The sequence below is a fragment of the Hyperolius riggenbachi genome, chromosome 9, assembly GCF_040937935.1.
Source record: "Hyperolius riggenbachi isolate aHypRig1 chromosome 9, aHypRig1.pri, whole genome shotgun sequence".
Classification (NCBI taxonomy): Eukaryota; Metazoa; Chordata; class Amphibia; order Anura; family Hyperoliidae; genus Hyperolius; species Hyperolius riggenbachi.
The window spans coordinates 38,436,654-38,463,277 of NC_090654.1; the positions used below are offsets into that span (position 1 = coordinate 38,436,654).

At 46.7% G+C, this 26,624-nt stretch overlaps 1 protein-coding gene across 2 annotated transcripts; it reads right to left on the reverse strand.

Annotated features, from left to right (window-relative positions):
• Positions 1-690: 690 nt before the first annotated feature.
• Positions 691-25,606, reverse strand: CLK2 (CDC like kinase 2). Of its 2 annotated transcripts, none has more exons than XM_068252551.1 (13): positions 25,474-25,606; positions 15,556-15,731; positions 14,466-14,703; positions 13,312-13,405; positions 12,876-12,942; positions 11,725-11,841; positions 8,622-8,788; positions 8,437-8,531; positions 6,782-6,908; positions 6,499-6,581; positions 5,616-5,695; positions 5,443-5,533; positions 691-1,248 (listed from the first exon to the last, which is right to left on the reverse strand). In XM_068252551.1, exons 2-13 carry the CDS (start codon positions 15,729-15,731, stop codon positions 1,066-1,068), a joined length of 1,518 nt encoding a protein of 505 aa, XP_068108652.1. In that variant the 5' UTR covers positions 25,474-25,606; the 3' UTR covers positions 691-1,065. The 2 variants fall into 2 exon arrangements, with proteins under 2 accessions (XP_068108652.1, XP_068108651.1); XM_068252550.1 differs by having other exon boundaries at positions 6,782-6,911.
• Positions 25,607-26,624: the final 1,018 nt, after the last annotated feature.

Consider the following 26,624-nt stretch of genomic DNA (forward strand, 5'->3'; position numbering starts at 1 on the left):
TATTTTCTATTAAATCTGTTTGCAGCTATATTTGCTGTGTAAACTATCTAAATTTTAGATAAGATATATAGACAAGTTACTTGTTATAGTTAGTTTTTCATCTCGGATCCGCTTTAAACAGGCTAACAAACTCTAAATTCATACAGGGAGCATTTCTCGGTTTTCCGCATGCTTGTTTCAGGTGTGTGATACAGACACTGTTGTGGCCAAATAGATCACCATGGCTGCCAGGGAATAGGCATGGTTTAAAAGGAAACAAGTATGGCAGCCTCCATATCCCTCTCACTTTGGTTGTCCTTTAAGATATGATTGCATGGTAACTGTACAAACCTTTTTACCTGGGACAGTCAAAGATTAACCTTTATAACCAAAATAGGATTCAGGATGCTGAGAGACGGTTATTTTGCAACATATCCATTCCCTCCTTCCAGACTGAACATTTATCTCCGTTGCCTCAGAGCAGCAGCCAGCGTTTATCTGTGTGTGCAAAGCATCATGGGAAGATTATTGGACACACATTTCAGTTGACATCTGGATAAAGAACTTGGAATTTGCAAAGATATGCCTGAATAACGGCTGTAATAAAAGCTGAACATGTCGCTGGTCCATGTAGCAGTGTGATACAGGCATCAGGAGACCAGTGGGGGGAGGCATTGTGCAGCACAGCAGAGGGAATCGTCACAGCGCAGCTTTCGTACAAACATAAGTTGTTTATTTCTCACAAAGACTGTACAAAAACATTTTATATAAAAACACTGCGAGATGCATTGCGCCACAGCACCCTTCCGCCCTAACACTGACGTTATAAATTATAGGACTGTACAGTTGCAGTGCAGGCCCCCCACCACCAGATGGAGCAGTGACACTGGCAGGATTCTCTATGTACAAAGCAGCCTGCGCTTGGGACTTTACAGCATATTTATACATATATTTATATAAAATAAAATATATATAGACTATTTCACATATGGACAGCTTAGACTGCAGAGTGTTCAGTTCATCAGTTCATTGTGCTGAAACAAAATCGAGGATCAGGAGGAAAGTTCACGTAGGTGCTCCGAGTAGTCATCGGCTGATGTCTCTCCCCGTTTCCCAGTGTTTCAGAGTGTTCTCGCTCTTCAGCGGGGCAAAGAACGGGTGTTTTAGTGCATCAGACAGTAGAATGCGCTTGGACGGGTCATATTCCAGCATGCCTTTGATGAGCTCAAACAGCTGGCGGTGATCTTCTGAGTCATTTAGCATGTAGCGCTGTAAGGAGAACAAGACCATCACATATGTGTAACAAACGGCAAGTCACGTATGCACACACTGCAGTGTGCAGAATCTAAGGTCTGCACCTATCTTTTTTTTTCCTCTGACCCCCGAGTCAAACTTATGACCTCCTGCTTCGCAGTCAGAGGCAGCACCTCTAGGCTTTCTCAGCAGACCATGGCCTCAATTCACTAAGCTTTAACACTTTATCAAACGTTTGATAATTTACCTCATGGGTAAAATCTAATTTTGAATTCACTAAGGTGTTATAGATTTATTGAACGTTTTATCGATAAAACATTCAATAAATATATAACACCTTAGTGAATTCAAAATTAGATTTTACCCATGAGGTAAATTATCCAACATTTGATAAAGTTTAGTGAATTGAGGCCCATATCTCCTCATTTACTGCCACACAGGACACAATGGCCTGAGATAAAGTAAGCTTCTCAGGAACTGGATATCAAATGCACTCATCCTGCATACCCAACTGACCTACAGAACAGCACATAGCAGCCATCAGTGTGACCAAGTGGGATGTGAAAAAGCTAATATACTATTGATATGTCAATTACTGTATCCATAGTCTATAAGCTACTAACACAAGTATGAGCAGCTCCGGAATCCACACTCCAAACAAGATGGAGCCATTAAACTTGCGGCCACACCAGGAGGATTTATTGATGCCGCCTATAGCTGATGTGCTCCACGTCACATTCCATCTTCATTACTTCCTCCTTCCACCACGGAAAGAGGAAGTATTGGAATAATGTGGAACGTGGAGGAAATAATCAGCTATAAGTGGTGACAAGGACGAGTTAATCCCCCTCCCTGCAAGTTTAAAGGCTGTGTTTTATTTAGAATGCGCATTCCAAACTGCGGAGCTTATAACTGCTAACGTACTGTTCAGAGGACTCCTGCAAGAGTCAGAGGGAACCCAGTAGATTTACTATTTATGGTCATATCACATTATGCAATTTACATAATTATCTTCTGATCACAATTTAGTGCTCTCTCAAGTTGAGACATACAGAGGCTGACGTTTCAACTACTTACTGCAGCAGGTTAAACAATGTTGCACGTGTGGCTGCCTAAGCCTGATACGGCATAGCTTTAATGACTGCGGCTTCCATGCACAAGACGCGATCGAGTGTCCCCATCACAGAACTCGGCTGTTTAAAGACAGGGTTTGCGGGCAATCCGAGGGTGTAGGTGGGTGAACAGGTGCCCGCAAGGGGCAGATGAGGGTCTGATCTGATGGGTAGCAGTGACAGGTGGTGACGGGGTGATTGATGGGAGAACAGATGTAAACAATGCACTTCGGAGGCGATCTGAGTGCAAGTGTTCAGGCGATCTGAGGGTGTGGGTAGGTGATCAGGTGCCCGCAAGGGGCAGGTTAGGGTCTGATCTGATGGGTGGCAGTGACAGGGGGTGACTGAGGTGATCAGTGGGTGATTACAGGGAAGAATAGATGTATACAGTACAAAGGGGGGGTGACCAGGAGCCCCCCGGGGGCAGTTTAGGACCTAATCGAAAAAATAGCGTTAACAGATAGTGATGGGGTGATTAGAGGGGAGAACAGATGTAAACAATGCACTTGGGAGGTGATCTGAGGGCAGGTTTACGGGCGATCTAAGGGTGCGGGCAGGTGATCAGGTGCCCGCAAGGGGCAGAGAAGGGTCTGATCTGATGGGTAGCAGTGACGGGGTGATTGATAGGTAATCAGTGGGTGATTAGAGGGGTAGAACAGATGTAAATAATGCACTGGGGAGGTGATGGGGGGGGGGGGGGGGGGTCTGAGGGCAAGCTGAAGGTGTGGGTGGGTAACTGGGTGCCCGCAAGGGGCAGGTTAGAGTCTGATCTGATGGGTGGCAGTGACAGGGGGTGACTGACAGGTGATCAGTGGGTGATTACAGAGAAGAATCGATGTATACAGTACACGGGTGGGGGGGGTGACCAGGCGCCCCCCCGGGGGCAGTTTAGGACCTATTAAAAAAATAGCATTGACAGATAGTAGGGTTGCACGATTTCTCGGTTTTAAACCCGAAACCGCGGTTCCTGTGAAGACGATCTGGTGATCGTCTGTATCCGGTTTTAAATGAGCAGGGGCGGGAGAGGCGCGTACAGTGCAGAGCGGCACAGTTCTAGGTAGGTACGCCGTACGGGACTCGAGGGGCAGATCCAGTGGAAGAAGCAGTGCATATTTATGATGCTAATGAGCCGGGCAGCGGAGGGAGGAGAGTCCAGTCCGGAGCGGCGCTTCACACAGCTTCTCCAATCGCTGGATAGCAATGGGACGGAGGCGGTAGGCGGAGCTGTACGCTCTAGTACAGCTCCGCCTTCCGCTGCCGTCATACCATCGCTATCCAGCGATTGGAGAAGCTGTGTGTGAAGCGCCACTCCGGACTGGACTCTCCTCCCTCCGCTGCCCGGCTTATTAGCATCATAAATATGCACCGCTTCTTCCACTGCATCCGCCCCTCCAGTCCCGTACGGCGTACCTACCTGCCTATACGGGGCGCTCTACCAGCTCTACTGGGGCGCTCTACCAGCTCTACTGGGACACTATGCATACTGGGACACCATGCTAGCTATACTGGGACACCATGCTAGCTATACTGGGACACCATGCTAGCTATACTGGGACACCATGCTAGCCATACTGGGGCACCATGCTAGCCATACTGGGGCACCATGCTAGCCATACTGGGGCACCATGCTAGCCATACTGGGGCACCATGCTAGCCATACTGGGGCACCATGCTAGCCATACTGGGGCACCATGCTAGCCATACTGGGGCACCATGCTAGCCATACTGGGGCAACTATGCTAGCCATACTGGGGCAACTATGCTAGCCATACTGGGGCCACTATGCTAGCTATGCTGCCACACCCAAGCCCCCTCCCCCCCAAAACCCGATGTGCACGGCACTGTACACTACACTATATACCAGTGACGCAATTACCGGCTAAACGCGCCCATCGGCAGTACCGCCGATGGCGTATTGCGGTCATTCCGGCCCACACTTTGCCGCTGCCCATGGGCTGAAGGCAGTCGGCAAGTGGTTAAAAGCGCTAACGTAATGAAACCCAGTGTTCTCCCCAGGCTGTTTTAGCCGGGTGCTCCACCCGGCTAGTTTTGGTGAGCACCCGGCTGTCATTGGCTCACCTACTCCTATGCTGTAAGCAGAGTTGCACACAGAAGCACCAACCCTGCATTCTCTCATCTCGCCCCACCCGGCTACTTTTTCATGCCACCCGGCTACTATTTCATGCCACCCGGCTGGAATAAAATTCTGGGGAGAACACTGAAACCCTTTGGGCTCGTTCTTACTTGAGCGATTTGCACTAATCGCTGCAAATCGCCCAAAACGCGTCACCTGCAACATTTTCAGGCGATAGTGTTGCAATGCTATAGAAGCGCTACCGCCGCAGTGTTCAGTAATTTTTCCACGTGAAATCGTGGGGAAAAAAAAAACAACAAAAAACCTCTTCTGCAAAACAAGTGTGAATGGATCCTAAAGCCAGTAAAATTAAAGCTATTTACTATTCCTCTTCTGCCATATCAGCTAAGATGAATTGCCGCATTTCCGCGGCAAAACAAGGTCTGTACCACCCGAACTCCCGGGGCAAAAATCCACGACTTTCAAAGTTGCAGATTTCGCTACCTGGGGAGGCAGAGCTTTGGGCTGTAGCTCTGCCTCCAGTACAGTCAATCAGTGCTGATCGGCGCCTCTGCCCGCCCCTATCAGTCTCTTTTCACCGAGAGGGGCGGCGATCAGGGCTGATTGACTAAACTGGAGGCAGACCTACAGTTAAGATGCATTTTATGTTACATACTTTCAATCAACAAAAATTGTAATATGCAAATTAAAGGAGTCGGAGGAATCCTAATCTGAGTCGTCGGAGTGGGTGGATTTTTGTACCGACTCCACAGCCCTGCTGTCAACAGATAACAAGTCTCTGCAAGAAGGCTGAGGTGTAACCAAATCTGCTCCAGACTTGAAAGGAACATACAAGCACATAGGAGCGGATCGTGCACCGTCCACTCCAGATGGGCCCGATTGTGATCTGGCTCAATTTGAACCGATCCTAAAGATGAAGGCTGTAACCCTCAGTGCTACATTGTATACACAATGCTGGGAATGTGCACTGCCTGTATGCTAATGTACAAGTGCTCTCCTCACCCGCAAAGACTTGCAGTTCTCCCGCACGTAGCGCCCGGCTGATGATGCATCCTCCCAGTCCAGGCGGCCATGGTAGAAATATTTTTGCTTCCTAAAAGTAATAAAGAGTCAGAGGTAAGCCAAGTTTAATGCACACAGGACTACAGGACCAGCAGGCTCATCACACTGCGTACCTCGTCTTCTGGGTCATCTTGGCAGGGATGGGGCCCAGTATCCTCTCCATCATAGCCAGGTGCTCCCTGTTGTCATGTGTCTGTTGACAAATTTTTAGTTTTTATCAAAACCAATGTTTATCAATTAAAAAATAAACTAAACAGATACTTACCCATGGAGAGTGAAGGCTCTGGGGTCCTTTAGAGCCTTCCCATTCCTCTCACAACCCCTGCGTTCCACTCTGCCACCACGGGAGGCTTCAGGAGCACTCGGCTCTGGAAGCCTCCCACAGCAGTATTCGATCGGTCGAATGCTGCTTACTAGGAGCCAGCGCTGGATCGAGGGACCAGGAGAAAAGGCTCTATAGGACCCAGTGCCTTCCATCTTCATAAGTATCTTTTTGACATTCACTTAAATGAACAGCTATTGCAAAAAAATAAAATAAAAATTGTAAGCATTTAAAATGCATGTATATAAAATACACTACGGTAATTTTATTTTCTCCTTGGACGCTGCCATTCAGATTGTAAAAATCATATGAGTTTTGGACTGGTCCATCTCCTCATGGGGATTCTCAGGGTTTACTTACTGAATGGCAGTCAAACTGTCAAAATAGCGAGCAAGCAATTAGGGAGGGTGGCCCGGCATATTTTAATAGGTCCTTTCCAGGTAGCCCCTATGTAAAAAATGAAATACTGAGAATCTCCCCGTGAAGAGATGGAATAGTCCAAGAACTTGTCTGATTTTTATTGCCTACTGTAAGCGATGTTAGGAAAATATTCACTTTGCATTCTGAGATATATACCTCTTATGTGTACGGATTTTATATTTACAGTTTTTCATGACGGCATTCCTGTAAACCCGGCCAGACAGGCATTACTGCCAGAAGATAACTATGCTTACCTGGAAGAGTGTGAAGCCCACATAATACTCAAAAATAATACAGCCAATACTCCAGACGTCACAGGGCTGGCTCCATCCGAGCTCTGAGGAAAGACAGGCATGTTTTTTTGCATGTATGCACAAGCAGATCACACACACGTGCACATCAGGTGGTGCACCATGCTGTACACATACACATCAGGTGGTACACATCAGGCGGTGCACCATGCTATACACATCAGGTGGGGGCACACATCAGGTGGTGCACCATGCTGTACACATACACATCAGGTGGTGCACTCACCCAGAATGACCTCTGGCGCTCGGTAATGTCTGGTGGACACAATGGTGCTGTGGTGCTCACTGTCGAACGTAGCGCTGCCAAAATCCACCACTCTGATGTCAGTGCTCTTCACATACCTCTCATCTCTCTTCTAGCGGGAAAAACAAATTAGTACAAACATTCCAGGGCGTCACCATTTATAGACAGAGTAAGCAACCTCATATCCCAGACCAAGACACAAGCTGATCCCCCCCCCCCTCCCCACCAATACTCTTAAATAGAGGGAATCCAAGTACACCCTGGAGGCCTGTTAATTCCTCTTCGGTTGCACTGAACAAGGTTTTCCTCGCTGCAGGTATGATGGCTTTTGTTTATATCCCTCCCTGCACAACCATTTTACTCATATGTGAACTCTTATCTCAGGCCGATGTGGAAGGACAAGAAGTGAATAGATTGCAGAAAGGATCAATTCGGACTTCATGTGCACATCTCAAACATGCAGACGACCCAGGGGAGGCTGGACATTTATCCCATCAGTCTAGAGGCCCGTTAATTTACCAGATTTAAGTCCTCTTGGGTTAGGGAAGACTTGCATGTTGGAAACTTTCTGCTCATTACTAGTAAACCAATGGCATCACAAGACCAGGAACAGGGGAAGAACCAGAGTGGGGGAAGCTGTCAGACCAACAGCTACAACAGAACTGGTGTATGAACTAAAATTATAAAGCCAGGGGATGGGGGTATCTCACATGTCTTCATGCAGTGGTTTCAAGGCACAGACTGTCCAGGCTAAGGCCTTCTAGTGTCCCAGGTGGAGAACTGCACCCTATTTAATCAACGTGGAACTGAACTCTTGCAAGAGAGGTGAGGTCCACCTTAATGCAATTCTGGTTTAGCCACTGTTTTAGTTTTCTAGTGCAGTGTTCTCCCCAGGCTCTTTTAGCCAGGTGCTCCACCCGGCTAGTTTTTGTGAGCACCCGGGCTGTTATCAGCTCACCCCCTCCTATTCTGTAAGCAGAGTTGTGCACAGACAGAAGCACCGGCCCTGCATTCTCTCATATTGCCCCACCCGGCTACTTTTTTTAACCACCCAGCTACTTTTTCATGCCACCCAGCTGGAAAAAATTTTTTTTCTGGGGAGAACACTGTAGTGTCCCAATAAATGTATTCCATCTCTTGTACTGTTAACCATGGTTAGTTTACATAGTGTGGCACACCTTTCCACCCTAGAAAAGTAAGTTAGGTAGGTGTAAGTAAGGTACCTAACTACCTAACCACTCTAGGTATCAAGAGTGCTTGGGGTCTCAAACAAGGGACAAAAACAGGCCTGTAATCAAACATACAACTATACTGATCAAAAGCAACCCAGGGTAGATTCAGCAGTTATGGGATGAGAATTTCCATATGAGATCCATTGTTATAAACTTTGTATTAATTTAATTAAAAAAAAAAAAAAACCACCAGCAAGCAAAAATATATAAGTAAGAGGTAGTAGTACATGAACAAGAAGAGTTGCCCGAGGTTATGTGGGCAAAAATGTATAACTATGAAGAGCATTTTATGCAAATATACAGAAATCTAGACAGAATGAAAAGCTACAAACGTATGGACACCACCACATAATTCAGCAATCAGACGTACCTATGAATATATTACAGATCCTGCTGGGCACTCACCTTCTCTACATTGTAAGTCAAGTCAAAGTCCGAATTAACAAACAGTATATTTTCTGGCTTGAGATCAGTGTGTGTCAGTTTGTTATCATGAAGAACTGAAACAAATATGAGACGATTAAAGAACAAAACAAAAACAAAGACGGTGCACACAACATCGTTATACTGCGTCCAATGTTGGTCCTTACATTTCACCGCCTGGCACACTTGCAGGGCCATGTGCCGAACCTGGTGGATGGGGTATGGCAGGTAGTTGTTCTCTTTCAGGAAGTCAAAGGTGCTGAGACCCAGGAGCTCAAAGGAGATGCACATGTGACCGTGGTAGTCAAACCAGTCAAACATGCGTACGCACAAGCTGCAAACAGAGGAGAGACACCAGTTTTGTCTACTCGGGAGGAGCAACATCAGCAAGACTCACAGTAGCGGAGGAGCAAAGCAGGTGTGAGGAGGGCAACAATGGTGAAAGGACAGTCACAGTTGGCACAAAGCAGAAAGGCTGGGAGGACAGGCACTCTAGGCATATGGGAAGAGTTGATTGAAGAGTAAATGCAGGAGGCTATGGATAACCCTCTTGATGGTCACATAGGGAAGGTCACACACTGGCCAAGTTGTGACCACATTACCAACAAAGATCAGGATAGTTAAAGCCATGGTCTCCCCACTAGTAACATATGGCTGTAGAAGTCAGACTATAAATAAAATAAAATTGGGGGATTGGAAAAAAGTTATTTAGAGTTCCCTGGACTGCTCTAAATATTTAGAGCTGTTTCCGCTACTGCAGAACACCAAGCATTTCCCCACATCCGAGCTGGATGGTGAAACGCTGCCTATTCAAATCAATAGGCTTGCCATCAGAATCGCATGCCTCTGCGATATGCAGCACGCATCCGAATCCCTAGAGCCGTGCATGCACAGCTATAGCGATTTGGCTGCAGCTCAATAGCACGAGTACAGTGTCCGATTCGGAAACCCGAGGGGGCACCTCAGTGGAAATAGGCCCTTTAAGTCATTGGGAAACAAAAAATAATGAAGCAGATACTTGCCCAAGGAGAGGGAAGGCTCTGGGTCCTATAAGTAGTGTTCCCCCATCCCGGTCCTCAAGGCCCACCATCAGTGCATGTTTTGTGGAAATCTACACAGGTAGTTAATCAGCTCTGCTGAGACACTAATTATCTGTGTTCGTGGTTTTCTGCAAAACATGTACTGTTGGCGGGCCTTGAGGATAGGGCTGGGAAGCTCTGCTATAGAGCCTTCCTGCTCCTCTCCTGGTCCCGCACTGGCTCCGCCATAGCAGTATTCGACCAATTTGGTCCAATACTGCTGTCTCTGTCACCGAAGGGAGGCTTCTTAAGTTTTTGGGAGCCCATGTGCTCCCGAAGATGTCCCATACTGTGCATGCGCAGCATGGAGCCCATCTTTAGGACTGAAGACTTCTAAAGTCCTTCGCGGTGGGGGCTTTAAACGGAGGAGCTGCCGCTGCAACAAGGGGACAGAGAGAGGAACGGGAAGACTATAGGAGCCAGAGCCTTCCCTCTCAGGCGAGTATCAAGCTGATTTTATTATTTTTTAATATTTTTTTTTTTTTTTTACAAATTACCATTTTCTTTAAAGAGAGTCTGAAGCGTTATTAAAAATCACTTTTCACCTTATATTCAGCAGGGGCATGTTTGCCCCTGCTAAAACGCCGCTCTCCCGAGGGGCCTTTACCCCCCCAAATCCCCTCTGAAGTGTCCGGGGATCGCTTCCGTGTGAGGCAATGGCCGCAACCCTGCCACTCAGCACGTCTGCGCTGATCGCCGCCTCTCCCCTGCCCCTCTCAGTATTCCTTCACAGAGCGGGGCGGAGATTCGCAGCTGATAGACGCGCTGAGAGGCAGGGCTGCGGCCATTAGCCCTGCCTCCATGAGCAGCAAAATCTACGACCAAGTTGGTCGTGGATTTTGCCTGGGGGATTTGGGGGCTAAAGACCCCTCGTTCAGCCGCAGGCTAATGAATGAGAGGTGAACATTGGTCGAATGCATAAATGCATGCTTGCCCCTGCTAAAACGCCGATATCCAGCGGTTGAACGAGGGGTCTTTAGCCCCCAAATCCCCCAGGCAAAATCCACGACCAAATACAATACGTGGGTTTTAATTATGGAGGCATGTATAATTTTAAAACTATAATGGCTGAAAACTGAGAAAGTAACTTTATCACTACTTCTCACGATGAACTGATCTATAGCTTGTGTTTTCCGTCACCAATTAGGCTTTCTTTGGGTGGTACAGAAGAGGAAGAAAAAAAAAAAATTCTCAGTTTTCAGCCATTATAGTTTTAAAATTATACATGCCTCCATAATTGAAACCAACGTATTGTATTTGCCTAATAGTCCAGGGTATTACACCGTTTAAATTATGTCCCTATCACAATGTATGGCAACAATATTTTATTTGGAAATAAAAAACTGCATTTTTTTCCAGTTTGCATCCATCACTATTTACAAGCTTATAATAAATAAAAAAAAAAGATATATTTCATCTTTACATGAATATTTAAAAAAGTTGAAACGCTTAGGTAAATATTTACGTGTTTTTTTTTATTAAACATTTTATTTGGGTATTTTTGGGAGGGTGGGATGTAAATAGTATTTTTTTTTTTATGTAAATGCGTTTTATTTTTTTACATGTGGATGTAGTTTTACTTTTTTACCTTGAGTTACTCTAAGCATGACCTACGCTTAGAGGGAGGTAAGAGGCTGAAAAAGCGAGGGTTCTGAGAGAAGCAGTCGCCTTTTTTGCCCGGGGAAAGGAATTCATGATCGGGCACCATGTCCCGATTCATTGATCCCTGGGCTAACGATCCGCAGCTAGGCATGCGTTCGACCGCGGGAGCACACATGGCCCAGAAGGCTTAAAATGGTTAAATAAAGCCAAACTGTTCACTAGAAGGACTGATAATACTATCAAAACTCAGATTTTGGTCACAGAATTAGAAGTCCGGATTCTTTTTAGAAATCCTTAATGCTTGGAAAAAAATGGAGGGCAAAAGAGGAAGGCTGGGGCTAAAATATGTGAAGCTATAAACGGGACTATGCAACAGCTGAAAGAAGCAGTGATTGACAAAGCTAGCATGCAAAATTTACATAGAGACTACTAAAGAAAAGGGGGGGAGGGGTGTATGTGCATTGGATGGAGGGAAAAAATAATTGACACCTGCTGGGCACATGGAGAAATTAAAATCACACTGGGCACATAAAGAAAAAAAAAAAACCATGAACACACACACACACACACACACAATGAAGCCACTCACTATTTGTTCTCTGGGTCCTTCTCGATTATCTTCTCCAGCACATTGATCTCCAGTCGTGCTGCTTCTTTATATTTCTCTACATTTTTTATGATTTTTAGAGCCACTCTGTTGCCTCCCCTGCAGCGAGACATACGAGAGGGAAATGATTACACAGGCGCTGACACAAATATCCCAGATGGCAGCCCTGAGGGGATGTATTGTTGTGTGACAGCGACAGAGCTGACAATTACACAAGCCTCAATTATCGGAGAGGGCGGCACGTTTCCTGAACAGCTATGAGATAAGATCCCACTGGGTGGCCAAAAACAAGCCTAGTACTACACAGGAAGGAACTCTCCAGTGCTGTACCTTTCATTGTTATGCAATACGGAGAATCAGGGAAACGAACGCTCCGTACAACCTGCCCTGGAGGATATACTCCACTATACCCAGTAGGTGGATAGTGTAATGGCTAAGGCCTCTAATGCTGGGGATACACGGTACGTTTCTGTACCGTGTATCTACCAGATGATAATACTCAGCTGGCCTGATCAAGCCGCTCGACTCCCGCCCGCTCGATCCCCAGGGAATCACATCACTCTGGTATGACCCATCCCAAATCCCCCCCCCCCCCCCCCCGTAACTTGCCAAACTGTTTCAAGCAAGGGTCTAGTATAAAGTGCAGTAGAGCATTGAAGTGTATCCACGGCAATACTGTTCACAGGTTTTGTACTGACGTGTATAACCGTCAATACCGCGAGGGAGGTTAAAAGCGCTCAGAAGCGCACCAGCCCTGACACAGGAGACCTGGGTTCAAACATCGTCTCCTCCTGGTTCAGTAAGAAAGCACCTATTCAGTAAGGAGTCATTGGGCAAAACTCCCTAACATTGCTACTGTCTATAGAGTGCATGCTAGTGGCTGCAGCTCTGGCGCTTTGAGTCCACCAGGAGAAAAGGGCTATACAAATACTGGAATTACTACAAGTATAGAGCTCTAGGTCTGACTTGTTAAAGTAAATCATGGAGGCAACTTAGAAATTTAGTTCTGACCCGAATACGACTTTTAGTCCTTTAAAATGCAGGTTCTATTGTGACAATTTGCACTACTAAAGAGGAAGGTTCGGTGGAAACAAAAAAATACCAAGGATGTACTATCTCCTTCACAAACTCACCTTCTGTGGTCTAAACACTGCACAACACGGCCAAAGGTGCCCTCGCCCAGTGTGCTGACAATCTCATCTGTGAGAAGAAGCAGAGACAGGAAGGGTGAGTCAGGAAATCAGGAATGTGGCAACCAGACCCAGTGAAAAAGCCTGCCGAAAAGTCAAAACAGTAAGTCAGGCTGGGCTTGAGCCACAATCATTTACTCTAACTTCCTGCCCTCCAACTAGCATTACAAGAGCTCTAGATTATGGATATAGTGGCTTTATAACAACAGTAATAATAAAAGGGGAGGAGGAAGAGGAGGAGGAGGAAGGGGGCTTCTCTGCATTAATAAAATCAAATGAACACAAAATAAAAAACAAAAGACAGACAGGTCTGCAGCGTCTCTGGGGAGGGGGATATCTTAGGACTAGAGATCTAAATTATGTTACGATTTGGCTGTACATCTTTCTTGTAGCCAGTCGCCGTTGCGATAGATCAGGTGACCCTCCACGTCGTCTTCCACACTCTTGGCCTGCCTGCTGCTCTGGCGACTCCTCTGTTGGGTCGGGCCCGTCATTCCCGGCAAAACACCACCATTCACCAGCCAATCAGATTTTCAAACCAGCGGCACAAAGGTTGGTTGGTTTGGAAATTCACAGTGTAGTTTGAGGTAGGAGGGTGTGCAGTAGATTCCCAGCCAATTCATACGGCACATAGGAATATATAACGATAGGGATATTGCAAGGGAACAGGTCAAGATACAAATACACTAACTCAGAAATAAAATTAAATAAAAATAAAAAAATAAAAAATAAAAGAAAAACCAAAACATTCTGCTTATTTTTTTCGTTTCATCTTTTGCAAAAGCAGGAAAAAAAAAACAGGAGCGAAAATAAAAAAAAATGCTGAATGAGTCTTCCTGGCGGCAATATACCCGACTGCCCCCCCTAAACCTGCCCTTCCATCACCCCATATACATTGGTTACATCTACAGTGAGGGCGCTTCTTGGTTTCTATTGGATATGCATATGGATTTAACCACCGCAAGCTTGGGGACTCTGGAAATTTGCCTCTGAAGATTTTTACATCATGCCAACAATGCTACAAAAAAAACCAGATGCAGGATAACAGCAAAGCAGTCTTCATAAAAACAACTTTCTTCATCACTAACTCTTAAACAGGTACGATCTTGTCTATTATTAATGTGCGCACAGCGAGATGTCACTGCCGCCCCAGAGGACAGGTCCTCTTGCATCTCGGGGGCCACCTTGACATGTCGCAGGCTACACATGACCCAGGCACGTAAAGAATGAGGACTCCCGAGTATACACAAGCCAGGCTAGAGACACAGATGACTAGAGGCATGTAAGACTATGGGGTAGGGGGGAGAGATGGGATTACAGCTTCTAACATGCGCCCTCAGCAATAGGAAGTGAAGACAGGGGAGGCAGATGGACACCTGTACTGTTAATGGTTATCTATGGTTCTCATCTCTAATCCCAGCAATATAAATCATATGCAACAGACAGTATGGGGGTGAACTTACCAATACTTGCCCTACGAGAAAAGAAAAAAAAGGGGGGAGCAGAAATAGATCAGCTCCGTGAGATACTCACCGAGGACGATCGGCTATAAGACCTTGTTCTATGCTTCCTGCGCTTCTGCTTGCGCCGGCTACTCTTGCAGCTCTGGTAGCTGTCCTCCCGGGAGCGCCGGTAGTCGTATGAGTGGCGGTACTCAGAGTCATAGTACACGTCTCGTTCCCGGTCACGTTCCCGGCTGTAATCGTTCCTTCGGTAGTTGTCGCAATACCTCCGGTCGTACGCTCGTCTGTCAGAGGATCGAGCCTCGTAACTGAGGAATTGAAATATCCAACAGGAGCAGTGCTTATTTAAGGGGTCATTTAACTTTAGAGCAAAAAAAATAACAAAAATGTAAAAAGCGATACTGAAGCAAACAAAAATATATAAAGTCAGATACTCACCTATGGAGAAGAAAGGGCTAGGGGATCTCAGAGCCTTCCTGGTCCTCATCCCAAAGTCCCCGCCCCCACCCCAGATCAAATGTGCCACCTCCAGGAGCCCTCAGGAAGCACTTGTGTCCCTGAGTGCTTCCAAAGACCAGCAGCTCCTTAATGCGCAATTACAGAGCCACCCAACTTCGGAAGCACTCAGACACAAGTGCTTCCAAAGCCTTCCGAGGATCCTCAAAGACTTATCCAACCAGTTGGTCATGTACCTGCAACGGTCGGACAGTGGAGGAACGAGGACAAAAAAAAAAAAAAAAACACACACAGGACAGCTCTATAAGATCCTGAGCCTTCCCTCTGCATAGGGAAGTACCTGTTTTTTTTGTTGGCTTCCGTATCACTTTAAAGCCCCATCTACACCATGCTACATTGTAGCGATCCGGCGGCTCGATTAGCCGCCGGATCGCCTCTTCCGCGTGCTCGCCGCGTCGCATTCGATTCCCCGCTCGTCCCCGCCGGCGCCGCTTATCTCCCGCACGATTCCCTGCCATTGTCCCCTCGCGGGGATCGAGCAGGGAATCGGCGGTGCGGAGATCCGTCCTGTCGGATCTTATCAATCGAGCCGCATCAGCGGCTCGATTGATAAGGAGCATCGCGGCCGCATCTACTCGTGTAGATGCGGCTTAATAAAAGCCAATTTTGCAACTTCAGATTAGCACACAAGCCAGATCCCTCACCTCCGCGACCTTTCATGGTAGCTGTCGCCATGTCTGTGACGTCTGTCCCGGCCCCTCTCACTGCTGCTGCTTCTCGTCCGGCTTCGTCTCCGTCTGTGCTTCCGGCTTCTGTAACGCTCGTGGTAGCTTCCTCGGCTGCCTCGCTCCGAAGACCGGTATCGTCTGGAGTGTGGCATCTGGTAAAGGGGGAACACTCAGTTCACAGCTGACCCTCACAATACCTGAGACAGGAGCTCTCGAAAGAGTCTATCCCGACATTTATATAGCCCCAGCATCTACTGAGACAGATGTTAAAAACTCTGAGTTGATACAAATCTATGCATTTTGGAAACTGATCAATTAAGTGGAGACGAACAATTAAAAGGGAGTCTGAAGCAAAAATAAAATCCAGAAAGGAGAGGGAAAACTCTGGGTCCCATGCTGCAGTGTTCCCCAACCCTGTCCTCAAAGCCCACCAACACTGCATGTTTTGTGGAAATCCACAGAAGTAGTGAATCAGCTCTGCTGTGACACTAATTGTCTCAACTTGCATGTTTGTGGTTTCCTGCAAAACATGCACTGTTGGTGGGCCTCGAGAACAGGGTTGGGGAACTGTGCTATAGAGCCTTCCCATTCCTCTCGTTCCAGCGCTGGCTTCACCATTTTAGCAGGGCTGTGGAGGCAGAGCAATTTTAGGTACCTGGAGTTGGTGGTTTCATTAACTGAGGAGTGGGATGGGTTTTGTACCAACTCCACAGCCCTGCATTCAAACCTCCCACTGTGGGAGGCTTCAGGAGCCTGAGTGCTCCCAAAACCCATCTACTCCGTGCTTTCTCATGCAGACACAGTATGGAGCCGCCCCAAACCCTCCCACAGCAGTAGAGAGCAGTCTCGACCCATCGGTTGTAGACTGCTAATGGGGAAGTCAGTGCTGGAATGAGGGGACCAGGAGGGCTCTATGGGACCCAGAGCCTTCCATCGTGACGAAGTAACTATTTTTTCCAATTTAGACTCACTTTAACTGGAAAATTTTCAAGATGAATACATATGCATGAACTTGTTATCATTAGCATCTCACTGACCATCCCTATATAACTTGCTCCAATTCTTTGCTGTCAGTGGAGCTGAAGGCCTCTTTCACAGTGGGATGTTGCGTTTGAAGCGACGTTAAAGTCTCACAACGTGCCCCTAATGCAGCGCATGCAGGTTATGAAATTGGACTTTTTTTTTGCATTGTGTTGTGTCTCGGTGCGCAGTTTTCGTTGCATACTCATGGAACGAAAACGGCGCATGCGTTACATAAAAAAAAACACACACACATTACTGGCATGGGCAACACACAACGCAGCAAATGTATTGCTAAACGCACAGCATGCAGCACTTTCTAAATATTGCTACACGTTACACACAACGCAACGTATGCACTGTGAATGTCGCACAGACTGCATTGCTGTGCATTAGTCTGCGTTATAAAATTTTCTAATGTGCGACTTTAACGTCGCACTGTGAAAGAGGCCGAATAGTAGAAAATTTCGTGCTGGCTCCAGGATTGGACAGTCAGGCTCCACATTAATTTCTCCATCCTTGCCAACTAACATACTAGCTAAACAAAAATTTATTCAGAGAAACCCTTCCACAAACATCAGAACAAACGGTGTATTAGAGGCAGGGCTGTGGAGTCGGAGTCGTGGAGTCGGAGTCGTGCAATTTTGGGTGCCTGGAGTCGGAGTCGGGAAAAAATGCACCGACTCCTAATGAATTTGTAACTGTAATTAAAATAGAAAATATGATAAAATGTTCTATTTCTCAGATAATAGTCATTAAAAATAATGTATATATATACACAGTAATAGCTGTGCTTAGTCCACAAAAATGAAATAAACCAATCAAAATTAGTTACTTGTGCTGCTTCAATAAAGCAGTCCCCGTATTTTTAAGGTCAGATATACATATCTGATTGTGACTGTATCAATGATGTGTACACAGGAATCTCTTATATATACTAAATAACATCTATGCTGTAAGAATAAAGCCTGATGTGTAGCTGTGTCACTAATAGAGATGGTCAACAAGATGGAAATAATTCTGCATTGATGCTGATTTATGCAAATGTATGCACTCCCTTTGCTGATGAAATCAAATAATGTGATATGTTATTAAAATTTGGTTTGGTGACTACAAATTAAAGGGTACCAGACGGATGAAAAGTAAAGTTTTATACATACCTGGGGCTTCCTCCAGCCCCCTTTAGGCTAATCAGTCCCTCGCTGTCCACCACCCGGATCTTCTGATATGAGTCCTGGTAATTCAGCCAGTCAGCGCTGTCCGGCCGCATGCCGCTCCCACAGCCAGGAACATGCTGCACAGGTGTAGTATGCTCCTGGCGGCGGAGTGTGTGCATGCGCACTACGCCTGACTGGCTCAAGTACCTGGACTCATAGCAGAAGATCCAGGTGGTTGAGGAGGACAACGAGGGACTGATTATCCTGAAGGCGGCTGGAGGAAGCCCCAGGTATGTATAAAACTTTAATTTCATCTGTCTCAGGTTTACTTTGTTACACAGTAGTACTATACTCTACATATGCACTCCCCACAGAGCTGCAGGGAATCCACTGAGAATGCTGTGCACATTGAACACAGAGGTGTTGTCTGTTTACAATCTCCTCATTCCCCTGCAGAGTACCTGCACATCATTCTTACATGTACCCACACTTACATTGCCTAGGGCCTGATAGATGTTCTTTGTTCCGGTTTGTACCTTTTACAAGTACTCTTACCAAGGACTAGTTTTAGTCTAAAGGGAATAAATATAGTAGTCTACATATCCTTCTCACTTCAGTTGTCTTGCAAAATTCCTAAGCGTTGGCAGTTAAGAGACGAATTTCATGTTACATACTTTTAATCAACAAAATTATAATATGCAAATTAGAGGAGTCGGAGTCGGTGGAATCCTAAACTGAGGAGTCGGAGTCGGTGGATTTTTGGACCGACTCCACAGCCCTGATTAGAGGCAATTTCATCATGGCCTCAGCTGACCTTAAGAGAAAATATGCTGATGTGTGTGAAAATGACAAGGAGCAGGTTGGTTACATGAGTGCGTGAACAGATTTTGGCACACGCCCCCTCACAGACATAGCAGCATTCTAACCAGGATACAGTATAGGAACCTGTACACAGCTCTATGCAAATATCTCAACTACCAGCACATACACCTACAGTGTTCTCCCCAGGCTCTTTTAGCCGGGTGCTCCACCCGGCTAGATTTGGTGACCACCCGGCTGTCATCTGCTCACCTCCTCCTATGCTGTAAGCAGAGTTGCCCTGCATTTTCATCTCAACCCACCCGGCTACTTTTTCATGCCACCCGGCTACTTTTTCATGCCACCCGGCTACTTTTTCATGCCACCCGGCTGGAAAAAAAATTCTGGGGAGAACACTAACCTAGTGTTCTCCTCAGAATTTTTTTCCAGCGGAGTGGCATGAAAAAGTAGCCGGGTGGGGCGAGATGAGAGAATGCAGGGCCGATGCTTCAGTGCGCAACTCTGCTTTCAGCATAGGAGGAGGTGAGCCGATGACAGCCGGGTGCTCACCAAAACTAATACAGCCTGGGGAGATTACTGACCTTTCCTGTCTGAACAGTAATAGGCTGCATCAACTGATCTTCTACATCTACAAGCAGATACACATTGTCACAGAGTGCAAAGGACGACAGTTGACAAAATATTCAGAACAATTTGTAGTTCTTAGCATCAAAAATGACAGCATGTACAACTCCCAGAGACTGCTAGCATGTGGTAACAGTCTATGGTGCATGCGGAAATACGCATGCAAAAAATACAAGGACATATTCTGCAGGCACAAGTGTGGTCTCTCCCTAAGGCCGGTTTTACACTTTTTGCATTGCAACTCCCCTACTGCATCCCAAAGCAAAATACAATATAACCCTGCAGCAGAGTGCGCCAACCGGGTCATATGCATAGCACCGCCCCCTGTTTAGTGACGTGCTCCCTGCTGTGCAGGAAGTACATCACTGGGATTCCAGTCAGTCCATGCATGTGTACTGCACTCAGACGTTTACACTATGTGCATCACCCACAGACTTACAATACCCCAAGCAACGTGCAATAAGCATGGTGCTTGTGGTAATGTGCTGCTGCCCTTGCGCCAGTTTGGATACTTTCGGCACACAGCAATAAGTGTGAAAGTCTCGGAAGACTCATTGCTTTCGCTGCCCCATGCGGTAAAATAGGGTAATGCAGGAATTACCTGCAAGTGTAAATGGGCCCTAAAGATTACCATAAATGGGCCGAAAACTGTACACATGAATTACTACATCTTCCAAAAAGCATTGCGGCAGCTGGGAACGCTACATCTCCCAGCATGCACTTGACATTGTGGCCACTTCAAACCTCTGCGTATGCCCTCATACAGATGGGGCTACTCCATAGGTAAATCAACGATGCTGTCCCCACAAAGCACACATTTACAAACCTCCCCAGTGTTCTCCCCAGAATTTTTTTCCAGCCAGGTGGCATGAAAAAGTAGCTGGGTGGAGCGAAATGAGAGAATTCAGGGCCGGCACTTCTGCATAAAATTTTGCTTACAGCATAGGAGGAGGTAAGCCGCTGACAGCCGGGTGCTGACCAAAATTAGCTGGGTGGAGCACCCAGCTAAAAGGGCCTGGGGAGAATACTGCTCCCTTGGGGGGATATTTATTTTGAATATCTTGATGTAAGAGGTGCTCAGTTTGGGCCCGTTTCCACTAGACGCGATGTCGCAAGGAAACTGCAACCAATTCACGTCAATGGAGTAGTTTCATTGACGCGAATTTACCTACGCGATCAGACGCGAGGGAAATTATGGATAGCATGCTGTAGTACGCATCCGATCACCATAGCTGCCGATGGGAAGCTGCATTCGGCTGTCCGGAAGTACCTGCGGAGGAATGCCACGATTGCCTCGCACCCTATTCGCCAGTGGAAACGGGCCCTTTGCTCCAGCTCCTGCCCGGCAACATGTCCCACAACGCAGCTCCGCTGGCAGCCTGTGGACCGGTATCCCTGCCAGTACGGAGCGGAGGTCGGCCCCCTGCGCCAGCGGCGCTGTCAATCACGGCCACATTTTCCACAGACGCAGTATGGCGCGGACGTGGCCTTGATTGACAGAGCTGCTCAAGCAGTACAAAGCCAACCCTGAGGTCGGCCTCAGTACCGGCGGGGATACCGGGCCACAGGCTGCCAGCGGAGCTGCGTCGTGGGACATGTTGCTGGGCAGAAGCCAGTGGTAAATAGATCGGGGGAAGCTGATGCAGCATGATGATTCCTTTAAGCTGGGAACAAACCTTTACTACTGGACAGTTTGACACACACACACACACACACACACCTAATTCTGTTCCAATGAAGAGGGAGAAAGAATGAAGTGCGGCAACAGGGCAGTAGTGGTAAGGAGAGAGACCAATAGCATTGGCCAGGGTTTGGCTAAGACCTAGCAGCCTGGGTGTGGTAAAGGATTCGGGGGCAGACACTTCACAGCAGAGGCGGCTCCGTCCGAGTAGCATCTTAGGCGTGCACGAGGCTTTACTGAGGGTGTAAGTACATAAATACAGCGCTGTATTTTATGAGAATGCATTGTGGGAGTTTACGCCGCAAACTATAAAGCTTCAGTAAAGGAACAGGAAGGGTGAATTGGAGGAGCTGCATGCGAAACATCACAGCGCTAAATAACCATGACATTATTGTCCACATAAGGCTGATGAAGCAGAGTACAGCAATATATTTAACCTCTAGTACCTGCTGCATATTAGTTTTTGTTTGCCGAATTTTTCAGAGAAAAATAAAGGGTTCATTAATTTGTGTCACTCAGGCGGTGGGTATGAGAGGACGAGCCACATGGCAAGGGGGAGAACAATGCTCTTGGCTGAGATGATCCAGCATTCTGACGATGCATTGTGGCCAACCTTACTTATCAATGTTGGACAGTGACGGGGCATTAAAGTAGAACATTATGACATTGTAAGTGGCAAAGCATATTCATTTCAGCACGGGTTGCAGCGGCGTCTGCCACCTGGCAAGCAAATACAAGGCCCCTGACCTTCAGCCTCTCCGCAGCCACCAGTGCCAGGGTCAATGATGGGGCAGGATATTCTCGTCTCGCTGATCAGCAAGGCCAGTATGTTTCAGTCAGCCAGTTGGGGGCAGTCCACTGAATCGAGAACATTGCTGGACCCTCTAGGCCTGCAGGCCACTGCTTTTTTGTCATGCGTAACAGTGCAACAATGTGATGTGAAGTGCAGAAAAACAGGAGTAAAACGTTTTAAACAGGGCTGTGGAGTCGGTACAAAAATCTTCCGACTCCAACTCCTCAGTTTCTGAAACCACGACTCCGACTCCGGGTGCACAAAATTGCCCCGACTCTGACAGAGAGCAAACACACTAATTCTGTGATGCCTAGGAGGTAGGGACGGCAAGGGAGATGTTAATACTTTAGGGGTGAAGCATGAAATACAGCAGCTGCCTTCATCTGTTCACTGCCACGTTCACACTGAATGAAGCAGTACGAAGCTATTAGGGTTATGACTGCATTTATAGCAGGTGCTGGGGGAGGAGATGATCCGCCAGGTGGATCGCAAGCCTCTGTACACACACCGGATTATCAGCTGAGGTGGTTGTTATCTGCAGCCTCAGCTTAAGGTAGCCATACACTGGTCAATTTGCCATCAGATAGATCCCTCTCTGATCGAATGGCTGTTTTTACTGCAAACAGATTGTGAATAGATTTCAGCCTGAAACCAATCACAATCTGTGGTGGTGGTGCTGCCGCTGCTATCCCCCCCCCCCCCATACATTACCTGCTCCGGCCGGCGCGACTCCCTCCGGTCTCCGCAGTCTTCTGCTCCGCTCTTGTCTCCGGATCCAGCACGCTTCTTCCTGTCTGGGGGAAGTTTAAACAGTAGAGCGCCCTCTACTGTTTAAACTTCCTGCCGGGACAGGAAGAAGCGAAGCCTGCTGGATCCGGAGCCCAGCGCGGAGACGGAGCAACGGTGACCGGGGGGATACGTGCCGGCGGAGCAGGTAATGTATTGCGTCGGGCACTCGAACGCCGCTAGCGACGCGCTCCCTACCTGCGGGCGATCGACTAATTTCCCGCACGGAGCGAACGACGGGACCGATCTATTTCGGGATGAACTAGATCGAAATTTAGCATTAACGTTAACGGTTTGACAGCAGATTCAATCCCAGTGATCAAATCTGCTGTCGGCCGGTGGGGAATCGGCCTAGTGTATGGCCAGCTTTACTTTAGGCAAGCGTGTGTATGAGCCTTTAAAACAAGACTACACAGATAAGCATTTAATGTCACTAAACACTGTCTGCTTCCATGAAAGCAGGAAGTAAACACTGCAGTATTATTGCAGGATTTGTATCAGCTGAAAAAAAAAAATGTTCTTCTTTAAAGGTTATTATGCTGTCGCTTATCTCTTACAGCAGAGAGGAAGTTCTGAGTTCAGGTCCGCTTTAAATTTATGCACGCCAAAACTAAAGATGGCTATATACTTCGATTTTTTCCCCATCAATAGCCAGCAGACTGAATATGCTAAAGACCAATGTTGCAAACGCATCTATGAACTACATCTCCTGGCACACAGTGCAGAGCGCACACTTACAGGACCCATGATATTCCGACAAATGGAGAAACCGGCGAATCTCGTATGGGCTGGGGGCAGGAGGAGCAGCACTCTGTAGGGAACCCCAGCACATATTTTGAAGATCCCTTATGGGATAGGTTAATTTTAAGAAACAAATTCTGGTGCTCGGGTCACTTAGAGGCAACTCCCAATCCATCACTACTGCACGAAAGGTGGCCATACACTGGTCGATTTGCCATCAGATCGCCCAACAGATAGATCCCTCTGATAGAATCGGATATCAGAGGGATCGTATGGCTGCCTTTACTGCAAACAGATTGTGATCGGTTTCATGCTGAGATAGATTCACAATCTGTGGAGCTGCCACTGCCCCCCCCCCATACATTACCTGATCCGGCCGGCGCAAGTTCCCTGGTCTCCAGTCTGTTCTCCACTCCGGGCATGCAGCTTCACTGAACTTCCTGCCGGGGGAAGCTTAAACAATAGAGGGCGCTCCACTGTAAACTTCCTGTCCGGAGAGGAAGAAGTGAAGCCTGCCGGACTCGGAGCCCACCACGGAGAAGAAGCAGCAGTGACAGCGGGGACTCGCGCTGGCCAAAACAGGTAATGTCTTGCGCCGGTCATTCGAACGACGTCATTGACACTCCCGACCCCCAGCGATCGAGCGAAATCTTCCGCACGGACAGAACGGGAACGATCGATTTCAGACGTAAATAGATCGCTCGGTCAGCGTTTGCGCAACGATTTCACAACCGATTCGATCACAGTGATCGAATTGGCTGTGTATCGGCGGGAAAATCGGTAAGTGTATGGGCCCCTTAAGTGGATGACATTACATGCAGCAGTTTTGAACTGTTGCAGCCAACTGCTGCTCGGGATATACCAACTGCACTGCATGTGCAGCAACTGACTGGGCAGATCAGCCGATGCATACAGCCTCATTTCTCAATTACTGCCATTACTACCAATTCCTGGTCATCTTCCCACGATACATAAAACTGAACCATTTGTGGCTCAACTTATAGTAAAACAAAAAAGACATGAGATATATACACCCACATTTTCATGGTTGAATGAATCCTAGCAGCCAACTGGCACCCAACTTGTGTGTGTCATTTGTTCTTATGTCTGCCTAGCATAGCCCCTCCACCATCCTCTTCTCATATGGGGTAGTGCAGTTTAACCCACCAACATTTGCAATGTATAATAACTAAATAGTACCCTGTGTAAGTAACATGATGATAACTATATAATCTTTGTAAGTGGGAAGTTGCTTGCTCCTAAAAAGTAACTTTCAGCTCCAGTCTGTATAAAAACAAATGGTTGGACCTGGGCCTGCCATCCATGGGCAGATTCTAGCCCAGCAATAGATCCATTACAAGAATGATTTTCATTAGGGATCAAACCCACAAACACATACTGGGGGGGGGGGAGGCTACGCCTACAAACAATCTGTGTAGATCACCCTGGATATGGGGCTATGCAAACCCCACCCAAGCAAGTTGGGAACAACGTGTGGCCATACTCCATACATGTTTTCTATCACCACAAACCAACATTGCGGTTCTGTATTTAGACCATGATATCAAACAAACATACACTGCAATTTTTGGCCAGTTAAACATTCTCCAAACAAACGTCCAATTGGGCAAGGAAAAAAAAAAAAAAGTATAGTCCACGGCTGGTTTAAAGGTGTCATTACACAATACAAATCAAATTGCTCAGATAACCACAGAGTATGAAGAAAATCGACATCAAAACAGTCCTATGGACAAGTCAAATACAGATTTTTATTTTTTCTCCACCCTCCCTGAACCTTCCCTTTAAGTCGATTGGGGTGTTAGATTTTAAAATCATATTTGAAAAAGGAAATTACCCGAATTCACCCAATTATGGGAACAATCGATAATTACATTCCAAGCCAGCAAATCTGATCAATATGATAGAATCAGAGGAAACTATTGTACTGTTAATGGGCAGCTTTCCACTCACACAAGCACACATACTCTCACACAAAGACGGTGTCCCCCATGGACCAGATCCCCATCACTGTACACAGCACACACTGCATATAATCCCACCAGCCTCCCCACACACGTGCAGACAGAGCTATGGTCACTATACTGCACAGGTGATAATAGTGAGAGATGCTATAAGGTGGGGGGGAGGGGAGCAGCGGCCATTTTGTGATCCACTCTCCGCCATGTTAAGCTGCAGCTGTGAGCCCCACGTACAGCGGCCGCGCCCTCCCCGTCTCCCCCGCGCCTCACCCCCCCTCTCCTCCTCCTTCTCACCGTCTTCGCTGCCAGCCCGGTCCGCTTGTCCCACAGAAAGTCCGTGTTTGCGGTGATAGCGGCGGCGGGAGCAGCCAGTCCTCTCCGCTCTGTCTACAAACTCCACCCACTGCGCGCCTCCGCCAGCCGTGCACGACGCCGCGCCACTCAATGCCCTCTCACGCCGCCCATTGGAGGAGAGCGACGGGGGGCGGGGCTAGAACCAGAGCTGCTCTGTCTGACTAGAAGAGTGTATGCAGGGCACGTGACGCAGCCTCCATCTTGTCAGACGCGCTGTGCATATTAAATCATAAGCCCGAAACTATTCATAAAGATGAAGAACATGATAAAATACCATACCTCCTAACTTTTTGAGATAAGAAAAAGGGACACTTCAGCCACGCCCCTAATCACGCCCCCACACACAAACCATAAAGATTTCATAAGAAAAATATGTTGTTTTATAAGTCAAACCACACTGGTCCTTTGTATCCTGGTTAATTTTCCTTCATGTTAAAACATGAAAATAAGTAATATATCAATTTGAAGAGTGAGAATAAAGTAGAGTTAACCAGTTCGCATTCAGTCGGTTTTCACTTTATGCATCCGAGCAATGTTCACCTCCCATTCATTAGCCTATAACTTTATCGCTACTTATCACAATGAACTGATCTATATCTTGTTTTTTCCGCCACCGATTAGGCTTTCTTTGGGGGGTACATTTTACTAAGAGCCACTTTACTGTAAATGCATTTTAACAGGAAGAATAAGAAAAAAACTGAAAAAAATCATTATTTCTCACTTTTCGGCAATTATAGTTTTAAAATAATACATGCCTCCATAATTAAAACCTACGCATTGTATTTGCCCATTTGTCCCGGTTATTACACCGTTTAAATTATGTCCCTATCATAATGTATGGCGACAATATTTTATTTGGAAATGAAAGTGCATTTTTTCCATTTTGCATTCATCACTATTTACAAGCTTATAATAAAAAAAAAAAATAGAAATATTTTATCTTTACATAGATATTTAAAAAGTTTAGACCCTTAGGTAAATATTTGTGTTTTTTTTATTGTAATGTTTTTTGTTTTTTATAATTAAACATTTTATGTTGGTATTTTTGGGAGGGTGGGATTGAAATTGAATTTTTTTTTTTGTAAATATGT

What these genes read in the sequence shown, in the direction of transcription:
- CLK2 (XM_068252550.1), bottom strand. Translation starts at nt 15,731, where the DNA reads ATGCCACACTCCAGACGATACCGGTCTTCGGAGCGAGGCAGCCGAGGA. An exon ending in AGTGTGCCAGGCGGTGAAAT is followed by an intron (nt 8,532 to 8,621) that starts GTAAGGACCAAC and finishes TATTTGTTTCAG; the next exon opens with TTCTTCATGATAACAAACTG. An exon ending in AGCGCCAGAGGTCATTCTGG is followed by an intron (nt 6,582 to 6,781) that starts GTGAGTGCACCA and finishes GTCTTTCCTCAG; the next exon opens with AGCTCGGATGGAGCCAGCCC.